At 42.3% G+C, this 27,295-nt stretch overlaps 1 protein-coding gene across 1 annotated transcript; it reads left to right on the forward strand.

Annotated features, from left to right (window-relative positions):
• The first annotated feature begins 484 nt into the window (after positions 1-484).
• FXYD1 (FXYD domain containing ion transport regulator 1) lies at positions 485-25,857 on the forward strand. Its single transcript, XM_072155103.1, has 8 exons — positions 485-642; positions 8,800-8,861; positions 15,797-15,838; positions 19,834-19,908; positions 23,327-23,363; positions 23,913-23,962; positions 24,791-24,824; positions 25,239-25,857. The coding sequence occupies exons 2-7, from the start codon at positions 8,807-8,809 to the stop codon at positions 24,811-24,813; spliced, it is 282 nt and encodes a 93-aa protein (XP_072011204.1). The 5' UTR covers positions 485-642; positions 8,800-8,806; the 3' UTR covers positions 24,814-24,824; positions 25,239-25,857.
• Positions 25,858-27,295: the final 1,438 nt, after the last annotated feature.

Here is a 27,295-nt window from a genome sequence, read left to right on the forward strand (position 1 = left end):
GCATTGCTATGGTAAGTTGGTGGATGTGATTGTGTATAGTGGAATATTTGGGGGGCACTCTTCAGGGGTCTAGAGTTCTACATCAACTTTCCCAGAAACAGTTATAACTAAGAAATGATGACTAAACAGAATCTGAGATCTGGGGAGGGGGGCGCGTGGGGTTATATTTCCTGGGGATTTGGGGGTTGTGCGTTTTATCGCACACAATCTGGCATTGTTCGCAGCGTTGAGCTGTGCGGAGCATGTGATCCCTGTGAGCAAAGAAAAACCCGGCAGAAACATATCCTAGGAATTCAAGAGAGAGCGGAATATAGATAGTAGAGAGGGAGAGATAAACAGAGAGCGACACAGGGGCTGCCAGCCACAGATAACACCAAATAGGGCCAAACAGAGACAGACAGACACCAAAGAGACCTCCACAGGCAGCTAGAGGGGGCCTGAGCCCAGAGAGGGGCAGGCAGAGGATATAGGGGGGCAGGAGGTGGAGTCAGAGGGGAGGGAGGGGGGACGAAGGAAAGTGTAAACAGAATCACTTGTGTCTCACAGGGCAGAGCGAGCTCAGGGCAGACAGTCACCCACTGACACCCACCCCAAGCCCGGAGGCAAGTGACACAGAGAGACCCCCGGTGTTAGACCACCTCGGTGAGAACTTTTATTTGTGCACGGAAGTCCTATTGTTACCCCTTTTGTTCAAGTTCAGTTGCAACTTTTGTAACTTTTTTTTTCTGTTACTTTGTTTGTTTTGAATTTGAACTTGCAACAATGTAACAAGGAAGATGAAAACATCCTGGACTGTGTGTGTGGTGGTGGTGGGGGAGCATGCTGGGAGTTGTGGTTCTTCTGCAGCACTTTTGTTAAAGGGGCGGGTAATGCAGATGTCATATGGTGTGGTATGATAAATGGTGTGGAGACGTAGCAGAGCTGGATGCGTTGTTTAGCCTTTTAAGTGCATCGGTGTCATAGCAAACTCAACTTTGATGTAAGTCGAGTTGAATCCCTGCTGGAATAGTAGGCAATTGCATGAAAAGCGCTTCCCTCGTAAGTTTCCATTACCATTATTGTTTGCTATCTGCATTGCATATCAGGAGATGGGTTGTGTGGGGGTGTAAAGGGTTACACTATACTGTACTATATTCCATAGTGGGTGCAGGAGTAACATAAGAAGATAGCTATGTAATAAATGGCATATAGTATATGTGACATATGATGGAGTTTGCGCAGGTTTAGTCTAAGTCTCTTACTTTTCCGCCATATTAATCCTACTTTTCCATGGCCGTCAGTCGCTAAGGAATTTTTCCAGTACCAACCACTTAACGCCGCAACTTTTCCTACTCATTTTTTCCATATGTGCACAGCAGGTGGGGGAAGGAGCGCAAGTCATTTCAGGACGTTAATATGGAGGTTTCTAGCCTCACAATCCAGTGCTCCACCAGATGTAGCAGAGCTGAGAATGTCTTTATCCATTTCTCTGCTGGAGTCCTGAATAACACAGTTCAGCTCTGCTACATCATGACCTGGATGACCCTGATAATCAGCGACAACTGACAAGAGGGCGGGCCCCATATTGACGCGTCACTGCATGTGTAGTCTTATAATATACAGTACTCATACAGTATAACATTGAGGTTGATTAAACACTACATCTCTCACAATGCAATGCAGCACAGCAAGGGTTACACTATGCAAGTACAGAGGGGTGACTGCACCCCAAATATCATGTATTCTTCATATCATAGTGGTGGTTTGGGTGTCACTGCAGCACCTGGACCCCCGCAGGTAACCCCCCTGTCTAGCAGTGTGCACAGTATGTCAGCATTGGACTGCAGAATTATGAGTACAGCTCTGGATGTACCTGGATTAGAAGATTTCCCTTGTTAGTAGTGTGTGATACAACCTATGAAGCTGTCTCCCCCATTGCTCATAATATATGAGGGGTCTTATGAAAATGTGGGTTCCCTTGTGGGAATTAGGTTTCCTGGGATATGGACGGATGTGTTTTATGTGGAGAACAGGAAAGTAAGAGAGTTCCTGCTCTGGAGGAGAGGGAAAGGGCAAGTATTCAGTCCAAGGCACAAACTCATCTGATATAAATATGAGAGCAGACGACGCTGCCAACATCTATATATATATACAGCGCCGTGTGCCAGCAGGATGGCCTGCAGGGAGGCCTGGAGGGGGCGCCACTCAGCACAGGAACTGGGATGGAGGATCTAAGCCTGAAGTGTGAGAATGCGTGTTGGGAGGTTGAGGTCTTCTGAGCCATGTATCTAATCCTATCATGTGTGATACTGTCTGCTGAGCCATGTATCTAATCCTATCATGTGTGATACTGTCTGCCGAGCCATGTATCTAATCCTATCATGAGTGATACTGTCTGCTTAGCCATGTATCTAATCCTATCATGAGTGATACTGTCTGCTTAGCCATGTATCTAATCCTATCATGAGTGATACTGTCTGCCGAGCCATGTATCTAATCCTATCAGGTGTGATACTGTCTGCTTAGCCATGTATCTAATCCTATCATGAGTGATACTGTCTACTAGGCCATGTATCTAATCTCATCATGAGTGATACTGCCTGCCGAGCCATGTATCTAATCCTATCATGAGTGATACTGTCTGCTGAGCCATGTATCTAATCCTATCATGAGTGATACTGTCTGCTGAGCCATGTATCTAATTCTATCATGTGTGATACTGTCTACTAGGCCATGTATCTAATCCTATCATGAGTGATACTGTCTACTAGGCCATGTATCTAATCCTATCATGTGTGATACTGTCTACTAGGCCATGTATCTAATCCTATCATGAGTGATACTGTCTACTAGGCCATGTATCTAATCCTATCATGAGTGATACTGTCTACTAGGCCATGTATCTGATCTCATCATGGGTGATACTGTCTACTAGGCCATGTATCTAATCCTATCATGAGTGATACTGTCTACTAGGCCATGTATCTGATCTCATCATGGGTGATACTTTCTACTAGACAGTGGGGCAGATTTACTTATCCGATCCTGTCGCAATCCAGCGGCGCATTCTCTGGCGAGGATTCGGGACTTCCGGCGATTCACGTGCGCCCGATGTCCACCAGGTGTCGCTGCTGCGCCGAGGTCCGCCGGAGTTCACCTGGTTCTTCTCGGTGCATGTAAGTGCTTGATTTTGCGACGCACTTCGTTTCTTAAAGTCCGCGTTTTTTCCGAATCCGTTGGGTTTTCCGTCAACCACGCCCCCCGATTTCTGTCGCGCACGCCAAAATCCCGGCGGAATTGGACGCAAAATGGCAAAAGTTGGAAAACTTGACGAAAGTGTGGCCGCGAAGCCCTTAGTAAATGAGCCCCAATGTATCTAATCCTATTATGGGTGATACTGTCTACTAGGCCATGTATCTAGTCTAATCATAGGTGTTAGTGTTTACTGAGCCATGTATCTAATTATATTATGTGTGATACTGTATACTGAGCTTTGTATCTAATCCTATCATGAGTGATACTGCGTGGGTTTCCTCCGGGACCTCCGGTTTCCTCCCACACTCCAAAACACACTGGTAGGTGATTAGATTGTGGGCCCCATTGGGGACAGGGACTGATTTGGCAAACTCTGTGCAGCGCTGCGTAATCTGTGTGCGCTATATAAAGAATTATTATTAATTATATTACAAGTGATACTGTCTACTAGGCCATGTATCTAATCCTATCATCTGTGCAGTGATACAGTCTGCTGAGCCGTGTATCTCATATTACGTGTGATTTGGTCTTCAGAGTCTCTGTATCTAATCCTATCATGTGTGGTACAGTCTGGAGAGCTGTGTATCTCATCTTAAACGTGATTTGGTCTTCAGAGTCTCTGGGGGTCATTTACTAAGGGCCCGATTCGCGTTTTCCCTACGTGTTACCCTAATATTTCCGATTTGCGACGATTTTCCCTGAATTGCCCTGGGATTTTGGCGCACGCGATCGGATTGTGGCGCATCGGCGCCGGCATACACGCAACGGAAATGGGGGGACGTGGCCGAACGAAAACCCGACGGATTCGGAAAAACCGACGCATTTTTTAAAAAAAAAGTGTTACGGAACTTGCACTTATCTTCACCATGAATAGGCCGGTGAACTTCAGCGCAGCAGCGCCACCTGGTGGACGTCGGAGGAACTACCTTAGTGAATCCCGAATCCACCGCAGAGAACGCGCCGCTGGATCGTGAATGGACCGGGTAAGTAAATCTGCCCCAATATGTTCTATTTTTTGTGTCTTATCCTATTTTGAGTGATTTTTTTTCTGCCAAACTGCTGATTTTAAACTCAACAGGTGCAAAACTTGTATCTAAGCCTGTAACACTGTCTGCTGAGCTACTGTATCTAAGTTCTTCATGTATGCAAATTTCAGCTAAACTATCGTATCTAACCCTGTTGTGTGACGTTGTGTGCAGATTCAGTGTCCGAATCATTTGTGACACCGAGGACCAAACAGCATTAGACAAACTACAAGTCAAATCTTTGTCTTCTTGAAACTTTTTACAATGTAACAAAAGAGGCAGCCGATTATATGGTGATTACAAGGGAAGGTTATACTGAAAGCAACTGTAACAAACCCTCAGCTGTGAAAATTTTAAAAATGTATTCTTTTACCCAAAGCCACATAGGAGCGTTGCATAGATAACTAAAGTCTATTGACACAAGACAGGCCTGGGCGGTGGTATCTGAGGACGAGACAGTGAACCTTTGACTTTAGACAAGACAAATATACGAAACACCAGGGCTCTGGCAAATTACAAGAGACATTTCTACAACACGAAGATCACACAATGTATCCCCAGGGAAGTTTAGAGTAAAACTACAGGAGACCTGACACACAGTAACAGCACAATAACACACTAAACTACTACAAAAGGCCTTGTTATAGCTGGGGGTCTGTGGTCCGTGCATGATATAATACTACCCCTATGTACAAGAATATAACTACTATAATACTGCTCCCTATGTACAAGAATATAACTACTATAATACTGCCCCCTATGTACAGGAATATAACTACTATAATACTGCCCCGTATGTACAAGAATATAACTACTATAATACTGCCCCCTATGTACAAGAATATAACTACTATAATACTGCCCCCTATGTACAAGAATATAACTACTATAATACTGCCCCCTATGTACAGGAATATAACTACTATAATACTGCCCCCTATGTACAAGAATATATCTACTATAATACTGCCCCCTATGTACAGGAATATAACTACTATAATATTGCCCCCTATGTACAGGAATACAGGAATATAACTACTATAATACTACCCCCTATGTACAAGAATATAACTACTATAATACTGCCCCCTATGTACAGGAATATAACTACTATAATACTGCCCCTATGTACAAGAATATAACTACTATAATACTGCCCCCCTATGTACAGGAATATAACTACTATAATACTGCCCCTATGTACAAGAATATAACTACTATAATACTGCCCCTATGTACAAGAATATAACTACTATAATACTGCCCCCTATGTACAAGAATATAACTACTATAATACTGCCCCCCTATGTACAGGAATATAACTACTATAATACTGCCCCTATGTACAAGAATATAACTACTATAATACTGCCCCCCTATGTACAGGAATATAACTACTATAATACTGCCCCTATGTACAAGAATATAACTACTATAATACTGCCCCCTATGTACAAGAATATAACTACTATAATACTGCCCCCTATGTACAAGAATATAACTACTATAATACTGCCCCCTATGTACAGGAATATAACTACTATAATACTGCCCCTATGTACAAGAATATAACTACTATAATACTGCCCCCTATGTACAAGAATATAACTACTATAATACTGCCCCCTGTGTACAAGAATATAACTACTATAATACTGCCCCCTATGTACAAGAATATAACTACTATAATACTGCCCCCTATGTACAGGAATATAACTACTATAATACTGCCCCCTATGTACAAGAATATAACTACTATAATACTGCCCCCTATGTACAAGAATATAACTACTATAATACTGCCCCCTATGTACAAGAATATAACTACTATAATAATGCTCCCTATGTACAAGAATATAACTACTATAATACTGCCCCCTATGTACAAGAATATAATTGCTATAATACTGCTCCCTATGTACAAGAATATAACTACTATAATACTGCCCCCTATGTACAAGTATATAACTACTATAATACTGCCCCCTATGTACAGGAATATAACTACTATAATACTGCCCCCTATGTACAAGAATATAACTACTATAATAATGCTCCCTATGTACAAGAATATAACTACTATAATACTGCCCCCTATGTACAAGAATATAACTACTATAATACTGCCCCCTATGTACAAGAATATAACTACTATAATACTGCCCCCTATGTACAAGAATATAACTACTATAATACTGCCCCTATGTACAAGAATATAACTACTATAATACTGCCCCTATGTACAGGGATATAACTACTATAATACTGCTCCCTATGTACAAGAATATAACTACTATAATACTGTCCCCTATGTACAAGAATATAACTACTATAATACTGCCCCCTATGTACAAGAATATAACTACTATAATTCTGCCCCCTATGTACAAGAATATAACTACTATAATACTGCCCCTATGTACAAGAATATAACTACTATAATACTGCCCCTATGTACAGGGATATAACTAATATAATACTGCTCCCTATGTACAAGAATATAATTGCTATAATACTGCTCCCTATGTACAAGAATATAACTACTATAATACTGCCCCCTATGTACGAGTATATAACTACTATAATACTGCCCCCTATGTACAAGTATATAACTACTATAATACTGCCCCCTATGTACAGGAATATAACTACTATAATACTGCCCCCTATGTACAAGAATATAACTACTATAATACTGCTCCCTATGTACAAGAATATAACTACTATAATACTGCCCCCTATGTACAAGAATATAACTACTATAATACTGCCCCCTATGTACAATAATATAACTACTATAATACTGCCCCCTATGTGCAAGAATATAACTACTATAATACTGCCCCTATGTACAAGAATATAAATACTATAATACTACCCCCTTTGTACAGGAATATAACTACTATAATACTGCCCCCTATGTACAGGAATATAACTACTATAATACTGCCCCTATGTACAAGAATATAACTACTATAATACTGCCCCCTATGTACAAGAATATAACTACTATAATACTGCCCCCTATTTACAAGAATATAACTACTATAATACTGCCCCCTATGTACAGGGATATAACTACTATAATACTGCCCCCTATGTACAAGAATATAACTACTATAATACTTCCCCCTATGTACAGGGATATAACTACTATAATACTGCCCCCTATGTACAAGAATATAACTACTATAATACTGCCCCCTATGTACAGGGATTTAACTACTATAATACTGCCCCCTATGTACAAGAATATAACTACTATAATTCAGCCTTCTATATACAAGAATATAACTACTATAATACTGTCCCCTATGTACAGGGATATAACTACTATAATACTGCCCCCTATGTACAGGAATATAACTACTATAATACTGCCCCTATGTACAAGAGTATAACTACTATAATACTGCCCCCTATGTACAGGGATATAACTACTATAATAATGCCCCCTATGTACAAGAATATAACTACTATAATACTGCCCCCTATGTACAGGGATATAACTACTATAATACTGCCCCCTATGTACAAGAATATAACTACTATAATACTGCCCCCTATGTACAGGGATATAACTACTATAATACTGCCTCCTATGTACAAGAATATAACTACTATAATACTGCCCCCTATGTACAGGAATATAACTACTATAATACTGCCCCCTATGTACAGGAATATAACTACTATAATACTGCCCCCTATGTACAAGAATATAACTACTATAATACTGCCCCCTATGTACAGGAATATAACTAGTATAATACTGCCCCCTATGTACAGGAATATAACTACTATAATACTGCCCCCTATGTACAAGAATATAACTACTATAATACTGCTCCTATGTACAGGAATATAACTACTATAATACTGCCCCCTATGTACAAGAATATAACTACTATAATACTGCCCCCTATGTACAAGAATATAACTACTATAATACTGCCCCTATGTACAAGAATATAACTACTATAATACTGCCCCCTATGTACAGGAATATAACTACTATAATACTGCCCCCTATGTACAAGAATATAACTACTATAATACTGCCCCCTATGTACAAGAATATAACTACTATAATACTGCCCCTATGTACAAGAATATAACTACTATAATACTGCCCCTATGTACAGGAATATAACTACTATAATACTGCCCCTATGTACAGGAATATAACTACTATAATACTGCCCCCTATGTACAAGAATATAACTACTATAATACTGCCCCCTATGTACAAGAATATAACTACTATAATACTGCCCCCTATGTACAAGAATATAACTACTATAGTACTGCCCCTTTTTTCGCCCCACTGCCCCACTGTTATTATTGTCCCCCCCCCCCCCCTGATATATTTGTTATATTACACATCCTATCTGCCTAATGGATAAAGCTGGGCATAGTTCTGGGCTGTAGGGTTTGGCATTTTCATTGTTCATGTGTGCAGGGCAGAGATAGTCCAGTTCTTTCTTCCCTGCAGTACATCAGTCGGTGACTTCTCTTCTCTCGTCTTGTCTCCTCACAGCCTGATCATGGAGGTTTCCTTCTTTGTCTTCTGCTGTTCAGTAATGATCGCAGCAGCTCTCGGTAAGTTTTCTTATCTGTATGTAAGGTCAGGGGCTGGTGATACCATCATGCAGTCTTATGTAACTAGGGTTAAGTAAACATTAAAATGTATGAAACTTTTATTATTAGTTTTCTTCACCAACCTGCAGGGGGGAAAGGATAAACTATGGAGACATTTCCCAAACTCTGTCTCTCTCTATAACTCTATAGACCATTAAGTCTAGACAATCTTCGGAGTTGCACAAATGGGAGACAATTGTAACAATTTAGGCGTCACCCAGCTTTCCCAGACATTGCAGTCTAAACGACACAACTGAAAAGGTCTCTGACAAAGGATTTACAGGAATAACAGGGATGCAAGGATCCAGTAGGGATCAATGAATATAGTTCCCTGTTCATTCATTTTAGAAGGGAATATTTGATTTATTTGGAGGAAGGGTATAGGAAAAAAAAGGTGGATTGGGGTCCAGAATACATTAACCAGGATAAGGTATAACACAGAATGATCAGGTATAAAACAATTGGCAAATGATCAGGCAAATGAGGAAAAGGATCCAGTATACAGGGATCAGGATCAGGTATATACTGTAGTGATTTGGATTAGAGATGAGCGAGCACTAAAATGCTCGGGTACTCGTTATTCGAGACGAACTTTTCCCGATGCTCGAGTGCTCGTCTCGAATAACGAGCCCCATTGAAGTCAATGGGAGACTCGAGCATTTTTCAAGGGGACCAAGGCTCTGCACAGGGAAGCTTGGCCAAACACCTGGGAACCTCAGAAAAGGATGGAAACACCACGGAAATGGACAGGAAACAGCAGGGGCAGCATGCATGGATGCCTCTGAGGCTGCTTAATCGCACCATTATGCCAAAATTATGGGCAACATCATGGCCATGACAGAGTGACAGAATGAGGCTAGATAGCATCTAAAACATCCAATAATTGACCCTGACACTATAGGGGACGGCATGCAGAGGCAGCGGCAGCAGGCTAGAGAGTGTCATGGCGACATACCCTAAATGGACTCAGGTTTCACCAAAGGAGGTGAAATTATTTCCTATGTGAACAAAAGGTTGACGGTATATTTAGTCGATAACACAGCATGGTGGCGACATAGTGACCAAGTTCCATAACGTATCTGGTGAAACACCCGAAAAATGAGCCTGACACAGCTCTTTTGATAAGGGGACGACATGTGGAGGCAGCCATGGAGACGACTTCCATGATTAAGAGCGACAGTATGGGGCATTCATATTGCGCTGCTATGATTGCAACTTCAGGTCTCCAGCATGGCGGCGACAGATGGGCCGAGTTCCACTATGTATCTGGTGAAACACCTGAAAATTCTGCCTGACACAGCTCGTTTGATAAGGGGATGATGTGCTGCATATCCTCTCATGCTCCAGCGTCTGGGGTATAGAGAGTTGAAATGAGACATTGGTGGACGCTGTGGAGGATCGTGAAGGCAAAATGGACAGGAAACAGCAGGGGCAGCATGCATGGATGCCTCTGAGGCTGCCTAATCTTGGGATGGAGCTGGCGGTCCGCTGCCAGACAAGCTTTCGCCTGTCCAAGCCCCTGTCTCTCGGCTCCTCCCCACCCAAAATGGGCCTGGGGGCCAGAAGCGTTTACTTTGAAAAAATTATAATTTTCAAAGCAGGCGGGGTCGTTTGAATATTTCACCTAGGAATAATGGAATAGCATAGTGGTTCTATTTTTAATTGCTTTTTCGGAAATGGTTCCATGATTAAGAGCGACAGTATGGGGCATCCATATTGCGCTGCTATGATTGCAACTTCAGGTCTCCAGCATGGCGGCGACAGATGGGCCGAGTTCCACTATGTATCTGGTGAAACACCTGAAAATTCTGCCTGACACAGCTCGTTTGATAAGTGGACGATGTATGGAGGCAGTGAACTAGTAGTAGATTAAAGGTGCTGCAGTTAAAACTATGTTAGTTGGATCTTGGCATGGAGCTGGCGCTCTGCAGCCAGGCGAGCTTTCGTTAATCCAAGCCCCTGTCTCTAGGCTACTCCCCAAACAGCACTTCTAAGAACCTTTGTATAAGATCAAGTGTAGTAGTGTTCTTATAAGTTTGGGTTATGGCGGGTGAGGGGAATGTAAACAGATGCGCAAGAAGCTCTGAAATAATATTGATAAATGATAAAAGTTTGCCAGTATATTTTGTGGATTACACAGCAGGGTGGCGACAAAGTTAACAAGTTTGATGTGGAAGCCATGAAAACAACCCAAAATTCTGCCCGACACAGCTCATTTGATAAGGAGACCATGTATGGAGGCAGCTATATGGACGACTTTTGGAGGCAGCTATGGCGATGACGTGTGGAGGTAGCAATGGAGACAACGTGTGGAGCCAGCTAAAAAGACGACATGTGGAGGCTGCTATGGAGACAATTTAATTTGGATAGTGCCTGTATGTGGCAGTCCAAAAAAGTTTTCAAACCAGAGGAGCAGGTAGGTGGTCCTCCAGAAAAATTAAATAAATTGAGTATGTGGCAGTCCAAAAAAGTTTTCAAACCAGAGGAGCAGGTAGGTGGTCCTCCAGAAAAATAAATAGATTTAGTGCCTGTATGTGGCACTCCCAAAAATTGCTTAAAACAGAGGACAGGGTAGGTGGCCCTCCAGAAAAATTAAATACATAGAGTACTATAGCTAGAGCCAGTTGGCCCTGGCAAAAAATAGCCAGTTTCCCCTGCTTTAGTGTACAAAGAGGAGGAGAAGGAGGAAAAGGAGGAGGAGGAGGAGGAGTGCATACATTATTCAGGTTGAGCTTCTTTCACCTGTTGGAGAATGAAAATCCGGAGAAATCCAGGCTTTATTCATCTTGATAAGCGTCAGCCTGTCAGCGCTGTCAGTCGACAGGCGTGTACGCTTATCGGTGATGATGCTACCAGCTGCACTGAAAACCCGCTCGGACAACACGCTAGCGGCAGGGCAGGCAAGAACCTCCAAGTCGTACAGCGCCAGTTCGTGCCACATGTCCAGCTTTGAAACCCAGTAGTTGTAGGGAGCTGTATGATCATTTAGGACGATGGTATGGTCAGCTACGTACTCCCTCACCATCTTTCTGTAAAGATCAGCCCTACTCTGCCGAGACTGGGGACAGGTGACAGTGTCTTGCTGGGGTGACATAAAACTGGCAAAGGCCTTGTAAAGCGTACCATTGCCAGTGCTGGACAAGCTGCCTGCTCGCCTACTCTCCCTCGCTACTTGTCCTGCAGAAGTACGCACTCTGCCGCTAGCGCTGTCAGAAGGGAAATACTGTTTCAGCTTGTGCACCAGGGCCTGCTGGTATTCATGCATTCTCACACTCCTTTCCTCTCCAGGGATGAGAGTGGAAAGATTTTGCTTGTACCGTGGGTCCAGGAGAGTGAATACCCAGTAATCGGTGCTGGAATAAATTCTTTGAACGCGAGGGTCACGGGATAGGCAGCCTAGCATGAAATCTGCCATATGCGCCAGAGTACCAACGCGTAAGAATTCACTCCCCTCACTGGCCTGACTGTCCATTTCCTCCTCCTCCAACTCCTCCAACTCCTCTTCTTCTGCCCATACACGCTGAACAGTGAAGGACTGAACAATGGTCCCCTTTTCTGTCTCGCCAACATTCTCCTCCTCTTCCTCCTCATCCTCCTCCACCTCCTCCGATATGCGCTGAGAAACAGACCTAAGGGTGCTTTGGCTATCAACAAGGGAATCTTCTTCCCCTGTCTCTTGTGACGAGCGCAAAGCTTCCGACTTCATGCTGACCAGAGAGTTTTTCAACAGGCCAAGCAGCGGGATGGTGAGGCTGATGATGGCGGCATCGCCACTGACCATCTGTGTTGACTCCTCAAAGTTACTCAGCACCTGACAGATATCAGACATCCATGTCCACTCCTCATTGTAGACTTGAGGAAGCTGACTGACCTGACTACCAGTTCTGGTGGAAGTTGACATCTGGCAGTCTACAATCGCTCTGCGCTGCTGGTAAACTCTGGATAACATGGTTAATGTTGAATTCCACCTCGTGGGCACGTCGCACAACAGTCAGTGAGCGGGCAGTTGGAGGCGGCGCTGCGCTGCCCTGAGAGTGGCAGCATCTGTGCTGGACTTCCTGAAATGCGCACAGATGCGGCGCACCTTTGTGAGCAAATCAGACAGATTGGGGTATGTCTTGAGGAAACGCTGAACTATGAGATTTAACACATGGGCCAGGCATGGCACATGTGTCAATCTTCCGAGTTGCAGAGCTGCCACCAGGTTACGGCCGTTGTCACACACAACCATGCCTGGCTTCAGGTTCAGCGGTGCCAGCCACAGATCAGTCTGCGCCGTGATGCCCTGTAATAGTTCTTGGGCGGTGTGCCTTTTATCGCCTAGGCTCAGCAGTTTGAGCACCGCCTGCTGTCGCTTAGCAATGGCACTGCTGCTGTGCCTAGAGCTACCGACTGATGGCGCCATGCCCACGGATGGTAATTCGGAGGAGGAGGAGGTGGAGGAGGGGTGGGAGGAGGAGGAGGCATAGTAGGCCTTTGAGACCTGGACCGAGGTAGGCCCCGCAATCCTCGGCGTTGGCAGTATATGAGCAGCCCCAGGGACAGACTCGGTCCCAGCCTCCACCAAGTTAACCCAATGTGCCGTCAGCGATATACAGTGGCCCTGCCCGGCAGCACTCGTCCACGTGTCCGTGGGCAGGTGGACCTTGTCAGAAACGGCGTTGGTCAGGGCACGGATGATGTTGTCTGACACGTGCTTGTGCAGGGCTGGGACGGCACATCGGGAAAAGTAGTGGCGGCTGGGGACCGAATACCGAGGGGCGGCCGCCGCCACGAGGTTTCGAAAGGCCTCGGTCTCTACCAGCCTATAGGGCAGCATCTCCAGGCTAAGCAACTTCGAGATGTGGACGTTGAGGGCTTGGGCGTGTGGGTGGGTTGCGCTATACTTCCTTTTGCGCTCCAGCGTCTGGGGTATGGAGAGCTGAACGCTGGTGGATGCTGTGGAGGATCGTGGAGGCGAAGATGGGGTTTTCGCACAGGAGGTGTTTGGGCCATGGTCCTGGGCAGGGGGCTGACTAGCAGATGACACAGGGGAAGGAGCAGTGGTGTGCCCGGCCGGAGGTGAACGGGCTTGGTGCCATTGAGTGGGGTGTTTAGCATTCAGATGCCTGCGCATACTGGTGGTAGTTAAGCTAGTAGTGGTGGAACCCCTGCTGATCCTGGTTTGGCAAAGGTTGCACACCACAGTCCGTCGGTCATCCGGTGTTTCTTTAAAGAACCTCCAGACTTCTGAAAATCTAGCCCTCGCCACGGGAGCTTGACTACGGGCAACATTTGGCGCTGATGCACCAGCTCTGGCCCTGCCTCTCCGTCTGGCCCCACCACTGCCTCTTCCAACCTGTTCTGCTATAGGACTCACCTCCGTCTCAGAAGCACTGTGTTCACCCGGCCTATCAACCCAGCTTGGGTCTGTCACCTCATCATCCTCCGATCCCTCAGTCTGCTCCCCCCTCGGACTTCCTGCCCTGACAACAACTTCACCACTGTCTGACAACCGTGTCTCCTGATCGTCGGACACCTCTTTACACACTTCTTCCACTACGTCAAGAAGGTCATCATCACCCACAGACTGCGACTGGTGGAAAACCTGGGCATCGGAAAATTGCTCAGCAGCAACCGGACAAGTGGTTTGTGACTGTGGGAAGGGTCCAGAAAACAGTTCCTCAGAGTATGCCGGTTCAAATGCCAAATTTTGCTGGGAGGGGGCAGGCTGGGGGGAAGGAGGCTGAGGTGGAGGAGCCGGAGGAGTGCTGATGGGTGGACATGGGTGGACTGCGTGGAAGACTGACTGGTGGACAAATGGCTAGAAGCATTGTCCGCAATCCACGACATCACCTCTTCGCACTGTTCTGGCCTCAACAGTGCTCTACCACGAGTCCCAGTAACTTGAGACATGATGAACCTAGGGAGTGTAGCTCTGCGGCGTTCCCCTGCTCCCTCATCAGCAGGTGGTTTCTCACCCCGCCCAGGACCACGGCCTCTGACCCCTGCAGTAGTTGGACGCCCACGTCCACGCCCTCGTCCTCTACCCCTAGCCCTCGGGTTAAACATTTTCCAAATTAAAGTGTAAACTTTTAATTTTTTTTTTTTTTAACCAAAACGATGCTATCCTATTGCTATGGCTAGTTTCTAACCTACACTGACAGCACACAACTGGATTTTGTGCTTTGCAAGATGAGTTTGAGCTATAAATTGAAATAAAAGTAAAAAAAAAAAAATAAATCAGCAGACTGTGCCTAATTCTACTCAAACCCCTAATAAATTGTCCCACTTTGGTGTTTGAGGTGGATATGTGAGTCACTAAGAGCTAAACACAACGGTCGCAGGTCTCCCTGCAAATTCCTCACAATATGGTACTAGCTGCACTACTAGTGCCAGCAAGCCCAGCCACAAGCAAATAAAATAAAAAAAGTAGAACGTTATTGTAGCCCTAAGAAGGGCTGTTGGGTTCTTTGAGAATCACTCCTGCCTAACAGTAAGCTAATAGAACACCCTAACGCTTTCCCTGACCAGCAGCAGCTCTCTCCCTAGCGGCATCCAGACAGAGAATGATCCGAGCAGCGCGGGCAGCGGCTAGTCTATTCCAGGGTCACCTGATCTGGCCAGCCAACCACTGCTATCGACGTGTAAGGGTACCACGTCATGCTGGGTGGAGTGCAGAGTCTCCTGGCTTGTGATTGGCTCTGTTTCTGGCCGCCAAAAAGCAAAACAGCGGGAGCTGCCATTTTCTCGAGCGGGCGAAGTATTCGTCCGAGCAACGAGCAATTTCGAGTACGCTAATGCTCGAACGAGTATGTTCGCTCATCTCTAATTAGGATCTAATCTCACACTTACTAAACTACTTTCTGTCATATGGAAACTCAAAACTAAAATTCTACTATTTTGTTTTTGAGCAGAATCTGAAGAAAAAGAGAAACCACATGACCCCTTCTACTATGGTAAGAAAGTCTATCTATCTCATATCTATCTATCTATCTATCTATCTATCTATCTCCTATCTCTCTATCTCATATCTATCTATCTATCTATCCATCTATCTCTCTATCTCATATCTATCTATCTATCTATCTATCTCTCTATCTCATATCTATCTATCTCTCTATCTATCTCTCTATCTCATATCTATCTATCTCTCTATCTATCTCTCTATCTCATATCTATCTATCTCTCTATCTATCTCTCTATCTCATATCTATCTCCTATCCATCTATTCTTCCATATATCTATGTATCTAATCATAAAATTGATTAATTATAATAATAAACTTAATAAAAAGCTTTACTTACAAAATGGACTTTTCTGTAAAGTTTGCTATTTCCAAAGCTTTAAACCAATGGCGTCTTATAAAGTTTCATCTTCTTAGTCACCATTAATGACTTCTCACAAGAGGCTGGAAACTTGCTAAAAAAAGACATCATTCTTCACATGAATCCTGCTCCGGGGAGGCCTGGGATCCACATCTGTAAAATCAGCACAAGGAAAGTTCTGGCAGAGGCAATTATTCCCGAAATATAAAAATACTTCTCATAGGGAACATCAGGAGAGTTTAGAAAATAAGATGTGCGACCTCTGACCCCACAGCTACACAATGTAACAAAAATTCCAATTTAAGTGAACCATTTACAAGGTTTTACCCCACTAAACTACTAGTACCCCCAGATCGGGTGTGAAACCTCCTTTCTGGAGTTGACTCTTTTAGGTGAGTTGACTCTTTTAGGTGAAATCTCACCCTTTTACCTATAAAAAATCTTCCCCATGCAAATGTGACTCTTCTCAACTAATTTTCAGAGGAGACGAGTCATGATTAGAGGCTGCAGAGGTAGTGTCGCTTCTGAAGTCCCTTCCTATCTTTGGTTCTGTAGCAGCTAGGAACATACTTTTTGTGTCACATTAAAGATAACAATCTCATGTAACTCTTTCCAGTCACTTACTTATGGCTTTCTGAGCTACAAAACCAGAGACACAGGCAGCTACAGACACAGCTAGAAATACAAGCTGCAGATGAAGATCCACGTTCAGTCTACTTTTTAACTGCCTGTCCAGTTCTTTAGCTCACAGAAAAACATGCCTGATGTGTTCTGAAAGAAGAAGATGCTATGGATCCAAAGATAGGGACTTCTGTTACTACCATAAAAGAGGGGATAATACAAAGAAAATTTCTTTCCCTACCTGAGAGGGCTGGTCGTTTAGTAGGGTTAAACCTGCTGATGGGTTCCCTTTAAATCATGTTGACGTAATTCACATCAACAAAAATATATAACCATATAACTCATATAATACTGCCCCCTGTGTACAAGAATATAACTACTATAATACTGCCCCCTATGTACAAGAATATAACTACTATAATACTGCCCCCTATGTACAAGAATATAACTACTATAATACTGCCCCCTATGTACAGGAATATAACTACTATAATACTGCCCCCTATGTACAAGAATATAACTACTATAATACTGCCCCCTATGTACAGGAATATAACTACTATAATACTGCTCCCTATGTACAAGTGTATAACTACTATAATACTGCCCCTATGTACAAGAATATAACTACTATAATACTGCCCCCTATGTACAAGAATATAACTACTATAATACTGCCCCCTATGTACAAGAATATAACTACTATAATACTGCCCCCTATGTACAGGAATATAACTACTATAATACTGCCTCCTATGTACAAGAATATAACAACTATAATACTGCCCCCTATGTACAAGAATATAACTTCTATAATACTGCCCCCTATGTACAAGAATATAACTACTATAATACTGCCCCCTATGTACAGGAATATAACTACTATAATACTGCCTCCTATGTACAGGAATATAACTACTATAATACTGCCTCCTATGTACAGGAATATAACTACTATAATACTGCCCCCTATGTACAAGAATATAACTACTATAATACTGCCCCCTATGTACAAGAATATAACTACTATAATACTGCCCCCTATGTACAAGAATATACTACTATAATACTGCTCCCTATGTACAAGAATATAACTACTATAATACTGCTCCCTATGTACAAGAATATAACTACTATAATACTGCCTCCTATGTACAGGAATATAACTACTATAATACTGTCCCCTATGTACAAGAATATAACTACTATAATACTGCCCCCTATGTACAAGAATATAACTACTATAATACTGCCTCCTATGTACAAGAATATAACTACTATAATACTGCTCCCTATGTACAGGAATATAACTACTATAATACTGCCCCTATGTATAAGAATATAACTACTATAATACTGCCCCCTATGTACAGGAATATAACTACTATAATACTGCCCCTATGTACAGGAATATACTACTATAATACTGCCCCCTATGTACAGGAATATAACTACTATAATACTGCCCCCTATGTACAAGAATATAACTACTATAATACTGCCCCCTATGTAAAAGAATATAACTACTATAATACTGCCCCCTATGTACAAGAATATAACTACTATAATACTGCCCCCTATGTACAAAAATATAACTACTATAATACTGCCCCCTATGTACAAGAATATAACTACTATAATACTGCACCCTATGTACAGGAATATAACTACTATAATACTGCCCCTATGTATAAGAATATAACTACTATAATACTGCCCCCTATGTACAAGAATATAACTACTATAATACTGCCCCCTATGTACAAGAATATAACTACTATAATACTGCCCCCTATGTACAAGAATATAACTACTATAATACTGCCTCCTATGTACAAAAATATAACTACTATAATACTGCCCCCTATGTACAAGAATATAACTACTATAATACTGCCCCCTATGTACAGGAATATATCTACTATAATACTGCCCCCTATGTACAGGAATATAACTACTATAATACTGCCCCCTATATACAGGAATAGAACTACTATAATACTGCCCCCTATGTACAAGAATATAACTACTATAATACTGCCCCCTATGTACAAGAATATAACTACTATAATACTGCTCCCTATGTACAAGAATATAACTACTATAATACTGCCCCCTATGTACAAGAATATAACTACTATAATACTGCCCCTATGTACAAGAATATAACTACTATAATACTGTCCCCTATGTACAAGAATATAACTACTATAATACTGCCCCCTATGTACAGGAATATAACTACTATAATACTGCCCCCTATGTACAAGAATATAACTACTATAATACTGCCCCTATGTACAAGAATATAACTACTATAATACTGTCCCCTATGTACAAGAATATAACTACTATAATACTGCCCCTATGTACAGGAATATAACTACTATAATACTGCCCCCTATGTACAGGAATATAACTACTATAATACTGCCCCCTATGTACAAGAATATAACTACTATAATACTGCCCCCTATGTACAAGAATATAACTACTATAATACTGCCCCCTGTGTACAAGAATATAACTACTATAATACTGCCCCCTGTGTACAAGAATATAACTACTATAATACTGCCCCCTATGTACAAGAATATAACTACTATAATACTGCCCCCTGTGTACAAGAATATAACTACTATAATACTGTCCCCTATGTACAAGAATATAACTACTATAATACTGCCCCTATGTACAAGAATATAACTACTATAATACTGCCCCTATGTAGAAGAATATAACTACTATAATACTGCTCCCTATGTACAAGAATATAACTACTATAATACTGCCCCCTATGTACAAGAATATAACTACTATAATACTGCCCCCTATGTACAAGAATATAACTACTATAATACTGTCCCTATGTACAAGAATATAACTACTATAATACTGCCCCCTATTAAGCTGAATATCATATTATATTACATGTAAATACTTGATGTTCTGTAAATTTCCTCTTACCTGTTATGTGTGTCCTCACTATATCACTTATTCTGTAGATTATAAGAGCCTGCGGATCGGTGGTCTGGTCTTTGCCGGGGTCCTCTTCATCCTGGGAATTCTCATCATCCTGAGTGAGTGATATTTTGACTGATACCCTAGAGACAAGGGTCATGTAAACATCTCAGTGTCTGTCAGCTGCGGATAAGCAGTGACATATTCCCGGCTGCCATGGAGCGTCTGCAGTATGACAGAGGCCACAGTATGCAGGGACCTAGCATCGCCTCCAGATATAAAGCCTTATAATATACCATAAGATGTATACAGCCTACTGTGTTATATACTGGGCATCATCTGATCGTTATCCTTACTATTTACAGGTGAAGGTCAGAATAGTCATCTTATAATTATTAAAGTATAAGGAATCAGGGTCAGAATATTCATATTATACCCATTAAAGCATTGTATCAGCAGTCACCTCAGTTTGCAGGGTCACAACTGTCATCTTATAATGTGTGAAGTCTCAGGTCAGCAGAGTCATCTTATTGGTATTGGACTCCAGGGTCAAAATAGTCATCTTACAGAAACATTAAAGCCTGAGGTCAGCATTCACTCCAGCATTATAAGACGACTATTCTGACCCCTACTCACCTGTAGATTTTTAAAAGTGTGAGGTCAGAATAGTCAGCTTGATGTTTCTAGATTGTGGAGTCAGCGGTAATCGCAGTATTGTTACACTACAGAAACTTGAAAAACATCTTGAAAAATTGTTGGGTCAGCAGAGGCTTAAACTCCAGGGTCAGAATAGTCATCTTATGTATGAAAGTCTGAGGTGAATATTTATCTCAGCATTAGACAGAAAAGTGTCAGAATAGTCATCTCGATATTATTGAAAATGAGTCATCAGTGATTACCACATTATCATTAGGGTCAGCACAGTCATCTCATTATCATTAGGGTCAGCACAGTCACCTCATTATCATTAGGGTCAGCACAGTCACCACATTATCATTAGGGTCAGCACAGTCACCTCATTATCATTAGGGTCAGCACAGTCACATCATTATCACTAGGGTCAGCACAGTCATCTCATTATCATTGGGGTCAGCACAGTCACCACATTATCATTAGGGTCAGCACAGTCACCTCATTATCATTAGGGTCAGCACAGTCACCTCATTATCATTAGGGTCAGCACAGTCACCTCATTATCATTAGGGTCAGCACAGTCACCTCATTATCATTAGGGTCAGCACAGTCACCTCATTATCATTAGGGTCAGCACAGTCATCTCATTATCATTAGGGTCAGCACAGTCACCTCATTATCATTAGGGTCAGCACAGTCACCACATTATCATTAGGGTCAGCACAGTCACCTCATTATCATTAGGGTCAGCACAGTCACCACATTATCATTAGGGTCAGCACAGTCACCTCATTATCATTAGGGTCAGCACAGTCATCTCATTATCATTAGGGTCAGCACAGTCATCTCATTATCATTAGGGTCAGCACAGTCACCACATTATCATTAGGGTCAGCACAGTCATCTCATTATCATTAGGGGCAGCACAGTCACCTCATTATCATTAGGGTCAGCACAGTCACCTCATTATCATTAGGGTCAGCACAGTCATCTCATTATCATTAGGGTCAGCACAGTCATCTCATTATCATTAGGGTCAGCACAGTCACCACATTATCATTAGGGTCAGCACAGTCATCTCATTATCATTAGGGGCAGCACAGTCACCTCATTATCATTAGGGTCAGCACAGTCACCTTGTTAGCATTAGGGTCAGCACAGTCACCACATTATCATTAGGGTCAGCACAGTCATCTCATTATCATTAGGGGCAGCACAGTCACCTCATTATCATTAGGGTCAGCACAGTCACCACATTATCATTAGGGTCAGCACAGTCATCTCATTATCATTAGGGGCAGCACAGTCACCAAATTATCATTAGGGTCAGCACAGTCACATCATTATCATTAGGGTCAGCACAGTCATCTCATTATCATTAGGGGCAGCACAGTCACCTCATTATCATTAGGGTCAGCACAGTCACATCATTATCATTAGGGTCAGCACAGTCATCTCATTATCATTAGGGTCAGCACAGTCACATCATTATCATTAGGGTCAGCACAGTCATCTCATTGTCATTAGGGTCAGCACAGTCACCTCATTATCATTAGGGTCAGCACAGTCATCTCATTATCATTAGGGTCAGCACAGTCATCACATTATCATTAGGGTCAGCACAGTCACCACATTATCATTAGGGGCAGCACAGTCACCTCATTATCATTAGGGTCAGCACAGTCACCTTGTTAGCATTAGGGTCAGCACAGTAACCTCATTATTATTAGGGTCAGCACAGTCACATCATTATCATTAGTGTCAGCACAGTCATCTCATTATCATTAGGGTCAGCACAGTCACATCATTGTCATTAGGGTCAGCACAGTCACATCATTATCACTAGGGTCAGCACATTCATCTCATTAGCATTAGGGTCAGCACAGTCACCTCATTATCATTAGGGTCAGCACAGTCATCTCATTATCATTAGGGTCAGCACAGTCACATCATTATCATTAGGGTCAGCACAGTCACATCATTATCATTAGGGTCAGCACAGTCACCTCATTATCATTAGGGTCAGCACAGTCACCTCATTATCATTAGGGTCAGCACAGTCATCTCATTATCATTAGGGTCAGCACAGTCACATCATTATCATTAGGGTCAGCACAGTCACATCATTATCATTAGGGTCAGCACAGTCATCTCATTATCATTAGGGTCAGCACAGTCACATCATTATCATTAGGGTCAGCAAAGTCACCTCATTATCATTAGGGTCAGCACAGTCATCACATTATCATTAGGGTCAGCACAGTCACCACATTATCATTAGGGTCAGCACAGTCACATCATTATCATTAGGGTCAGCACAGTCACCTCATTATCATTAGGGTCAGCACAGTCACCTCATTATCATTAGGGTCAGCACAGTCACCTCATTATCATTAGGGTCAGCACAGTCACCTCATTATCATTAGGGTCAGCACAGTCACCTCATTATCATTAGGGTCAGCACAGTCACCTCATTATCATTAGGGTCAGCACAGTCACCTCATTATCATTAGGGTCAGCACAGTCACCTCATTATCATTAGGGTCAGCACAGTCAATTACTTCTTTATCCTAGGGCAGTCGTCTCACCATCATTTATGTTCATTAGAGTAATTTCTTGGGGGCAGTAATTATGTTACAATCATGAGCTCATTATTGTTAATGTGGAGATTCAGTAAAGTCATCTCATTATCATTAATGTGTAGGGTCAGAAGAGTCATCCTATCATCATTAGAGGGTGAGCTCATTATGTGCAGCAGAAAGGATTTGTCCAACATGGCCGCCACACAGAGAAGTTTTTTTAAAAAAAATCTGTTCCTTTAGAACTACATTAATTTTAAAATAACGCTTAATGTTAGTAAATATAATATTTTACATTTTTATTGATATTTTATTTCTTCCTTAGGCAGAAAATGTCGCTGTAAATTCAACCAGCATCAAAGGTAAAATTACTCTCAAATTTAAAACTATTTTCTAAAAATAAAAAATGCTGCTTTTGACCTGTTCTTTTTGTACCCTAACACCCCCAAATTTGTATCTAGTCAGATACTGGGATTCTGGAGATCCATAACTATCCCATACTAGGCTCCAGCGCAAATCTCTTTGCAACAATGTATCCAAACTGCCATATTTGCCCTATAAGAGGTGACTCTCTACGAGTGACTCCGTACCCTACTAATAACCCTATAAAGAAAACTAGAACAATTTGGGAAATACTGCTCTGTATTGATGTAGCTTAGACTGAATTATCAGTTGTGGAGTTACCCTTTAAATAATGTTCCATTAAGTGACCCTATGTATCCCGCCAAGACTCAGGAGCTCAGAGGTCATCAAGTCAACTTTGGTTCATCATTTGAAGATGCGTCTTATGATCTTCTACAGTTTACATTCACATTGATCCCTGTTTTTGCCCCTTTCCCCGCGTCCTTGCACCCTTCTTCATATATTGGTCTCATATAATAAGTAAACTTTGCATTATTTTCGACCTACAGAACAGGAGAACCCATAGAAGAGGAAGGATCTCTCCGAGCGTCCATCAGACGTACGTATGACCTAATGTAGCCGTGACCCAAACCTCTACTGAAATGAATAGAAACATTGTGACTATTGTCTGGATGTATCTTTCCAGTTTAGTAAGCGGGGGAGGGGTAAGATTACCTGGTAAGACATAGACCCTGATGTGGGGTAAATGGACACCAATCCCCCAGTGAGCTATTTTATATGGCCCCACATAACCGGTGTGGCTTTGGGCCTTTTATAAGGACCTTGTCTAGGCCTCCCTATTCGTCTCCGTTGAACCCCTATACAGAAATTTGCCTTCTGCTACAGGGTGGTCACCAGGTCGCTACCTCTTGACAAACTCCCAATGTAGGTAGTAGCCAATCTTGACCAGGGGTCGGTAAGAGAGTCCTCATTATAAGATCAGTCAGAAGTCTTGCAAAGTAGAAAGTCACAGCTTGGGTGGGTGGGAAGCCACATAGAAGATAAGCAGGACCTGGGTGAGTTTCTAGGATACAAGGAGGAGTCTGAAGCATGGGAAACAGTCAGTGTGCAGAAAAGAGAAGCCCTCATTCCGGCACTTTACCTTATATAACTAGAGTCTTAGGTGCTTGACCAGGGGGCAGAAGGTAAAGGTGAACACTGGCCCTTTAAGAGAAGGGAAGACAGAGCAGGAGGAGGAGCATGGGAGCTCCTGAAGAAGGAGACTGTGGAGGGAAATGCCAATTATTGGATGGAAATCTCCTCCTGACATGAGCTAATTTGCATAGATTTTCCCATGATGCATTGCTTCTATACCTTCCTCCTCCACCTTTGTCTCCAATGGTGACCCCAGAAAGTTGATACATTTTTTTGCAAATTTTTATTTCAGGCTTATCCAGCAGAAGATTATAGTTGATACAGAGGTAAGTACACACCAGGTCATCTATATTTACACAAAATAATTTGGGAATTGTATATATCTTACTCTGGGCTCCCAATATTTATACTTACTAGGGGCAGCATTTATTTCAGAGGGGTATATCTTGCTTAGATTTATATACCTTATATGGACTTGAAGGGGCGGAGCATGGCATAATAAGTTTAAAATAGCACCAATGATAATCCTTGTGTCATGCCCCGCCCCCTCAATCCATGCAATAAATGCAATACAGGATGAATTTTACCCAAAACAACCCAGTTATCTATGTTTAGAGGAACTGCAGTGAAACAAATTGTATACACCCTCTTTGTTTGGGACAATTAATAAAATAATCCCCTTGATGGACGTCTCCTTTAAGATATAACAAGTCTTCAACATTTTTGCTTTTTTTTCACAGATCCCTCACATCTGGCCTTTGTACTCCCATAAAAATGTGCTGTACCTCTCCTCATGGGAGGGGTCAAGGCTCTTCAGGTCTATGTCATGTGACCACTTTCAGCACAGAGATAATACCCTGCTTCTGGGTGTTTCTGCATAGTTAATGAAGACATTTGGTCATGTGACACAGACATCGGTAGGGATTCCATTCATCAACTTTCTACAAAAGATCCAGGAGTCGAGGAACAACATTTACGTCATGTGACCTTCACCGACATCGATATATGGACCCGCCCATATGAACCAAAGGCGTGACCTGGAAACTATTTGCATGATTTTTTTTTGGAGCAAACAAAAAGCTTTAAAAAGCCCCTCCCCCTCCACCATCCATCCAATCATATTACCCATCCATCTGTTATAAGCCAAATTGTTATATATTGTACATAAAAAAAAAGAAGTCATAAGATTTGGAGTAATATATAAAATATAATAATTATAATATATCCTTATTACACCTCTGTATATAGAAAATATAAGTAAAAATACATTTAACCCCCATTTTTGAATTTTTTAGTACAATTATTTTTAAATCTATTATTACCCACAAGTCTGAACCAATAAAATAAATTTTTTTGGAATATTTTGTTTGTCATTTCTAACTTGTCATTTTCTTTTATTGTTCTTTTTGTCCCTATACCCCCTAACACCCAACTAAAGATTTATTGGCTCTTGAGGCAGTGGTTTGGGTGTCGCCGTCTCAGGCACCAAGCTGCCTGGCTGATACCATTGGGTGGACTCTACCACTCAGACCCTCCACAGAGGGCCTATCACACCTACTACTGTCTTCCCTTTACACTGTCATAATGTAGAAGACCATCACTTACTGTATACTTGTGGTGTTTTACATTTTTAGATAAATATAAAAGGATGGATAATCACACTGTCCTCCCAGCAGGCAAAGATGGAACAGTTTCTAGCTGCCTATGTGACGCTGTGCTGAGGCATCATGAGAATAATAGAAGACAGTAAAGAGATGGAGAAATCTAATCAAGGAAGAGTCTAGTCAGATCAGACACGAGAAAACATTGCAGGGAAATTCCGCTTCACATTTCTGACCTTTATAATTCCATATATAGGTGCAGGAAGAGCTTCCTCAGGGGTGGAGTCACTGTTCTGCGGGTCTATGTCTCATGAATACATTTTACTTTATGGCAGCAAAATGAGCTCAGTATATTGAACACTGAACATGTTGACATTGTATGATAATATATTTTGGGAAATGTGATCCTATTACACAACTATTTTGGACAGTAAGGAACTTTTAGGAATAAAGCAGGTATCGCATGGCAATACTGTGCAGACATTGGGGCACATTTACTTACCCATGCGGAGGAGTTCACAGAAAGTGCATTGTCTGTGTATAACGCCCTGTGCCGCGATTCACTAAGATCGTGCGCCCGATATCCTGCATGTGCCGCTTCCCCGCTCAGGTCCCCGGAGTTCACCTTCTTCTTCCCGCTGCATGTAAGTGCATTGTCTTGCGACACAATTTGCATCTTAAATCCCGCCCTCAGTCCGAATCAATCGGATCATCCAGTGTTATGTAGGTGTGGGGCAGTATTATTTAGGTGCAGTGCAGTATTATGTAGGTGTGGTGCAGTATTATGTAGGTGTGGGGCAGTATTATGTAGGTGTGGTGCAGTATTATGTAGGTGTGGTGCGGGGCAGTATTATGTAGGTGCAGTGCAGTATTATGTAGGTGTGGTGCAGTATTATGTAGGTGTGGTGCAGGACAGTATTATGTAGGTGCGGTGCAGTATTATGTAGGTGTGGTGCAGTATTATGTAGGTGTGGTGCGGGGCAGTATTATGTAGGTGTGGTGCAGTATTATGTAGGTGCGGCACAGTATTATGTAGGTGTTGTGCAGTATTATGCAGGTGTGGTGCAGTATTATGCAGGTTTGGTGCAGTATTATGCAGGTGTGGTGCAGTATTATGTAGGTGTGGTGCAGTATTATGTAGGTGTGGTGCAGTATTATGTAGGTGTGGTGCAGTATTATGTAGGTGTGCTGCGGTG

The sequence above is a fragment of the Engystomops pustulosus genome, chromosome 6 (assembly GCF_040894005.1).
Source record: "Engystomops pustulosus chromosome 6, aEngPut4.maternal, whole genome shotgun sequence".
In the NCBI taxonomy this organism is placed as follows: Eukaryota; Metazoa; Chordata; class Amphibia; order Anura; family Leptodactylidae; genus Engystomops; species Engystomops pustulosus.

Excerpts from the sequence above, each read along its gene's own strand:
- FXYD1 (XM_072155103.1), top strand. The coding sequence starts at position 8,807 with ATGGAGGTTTCCTTCTTTGTCTTCTGCTGTTCAGTAATGATCGCAGCA. Across the intron at positions 23,364-23,912 it reads AAATTCAACCAGCATCAAAG|AACAGGAGAACCCATAGAAG; the intron begins GTAAAATTACTC and ends TTCGACCTACAG. Across the intron at positions 23,963-24,790 it reads TCTCCGAGCGTCCATCAGAC|GCTTATCCAGCAGAAGATTA; the intron begins GTACGTATGACC and ends TTTTTATTTCAG.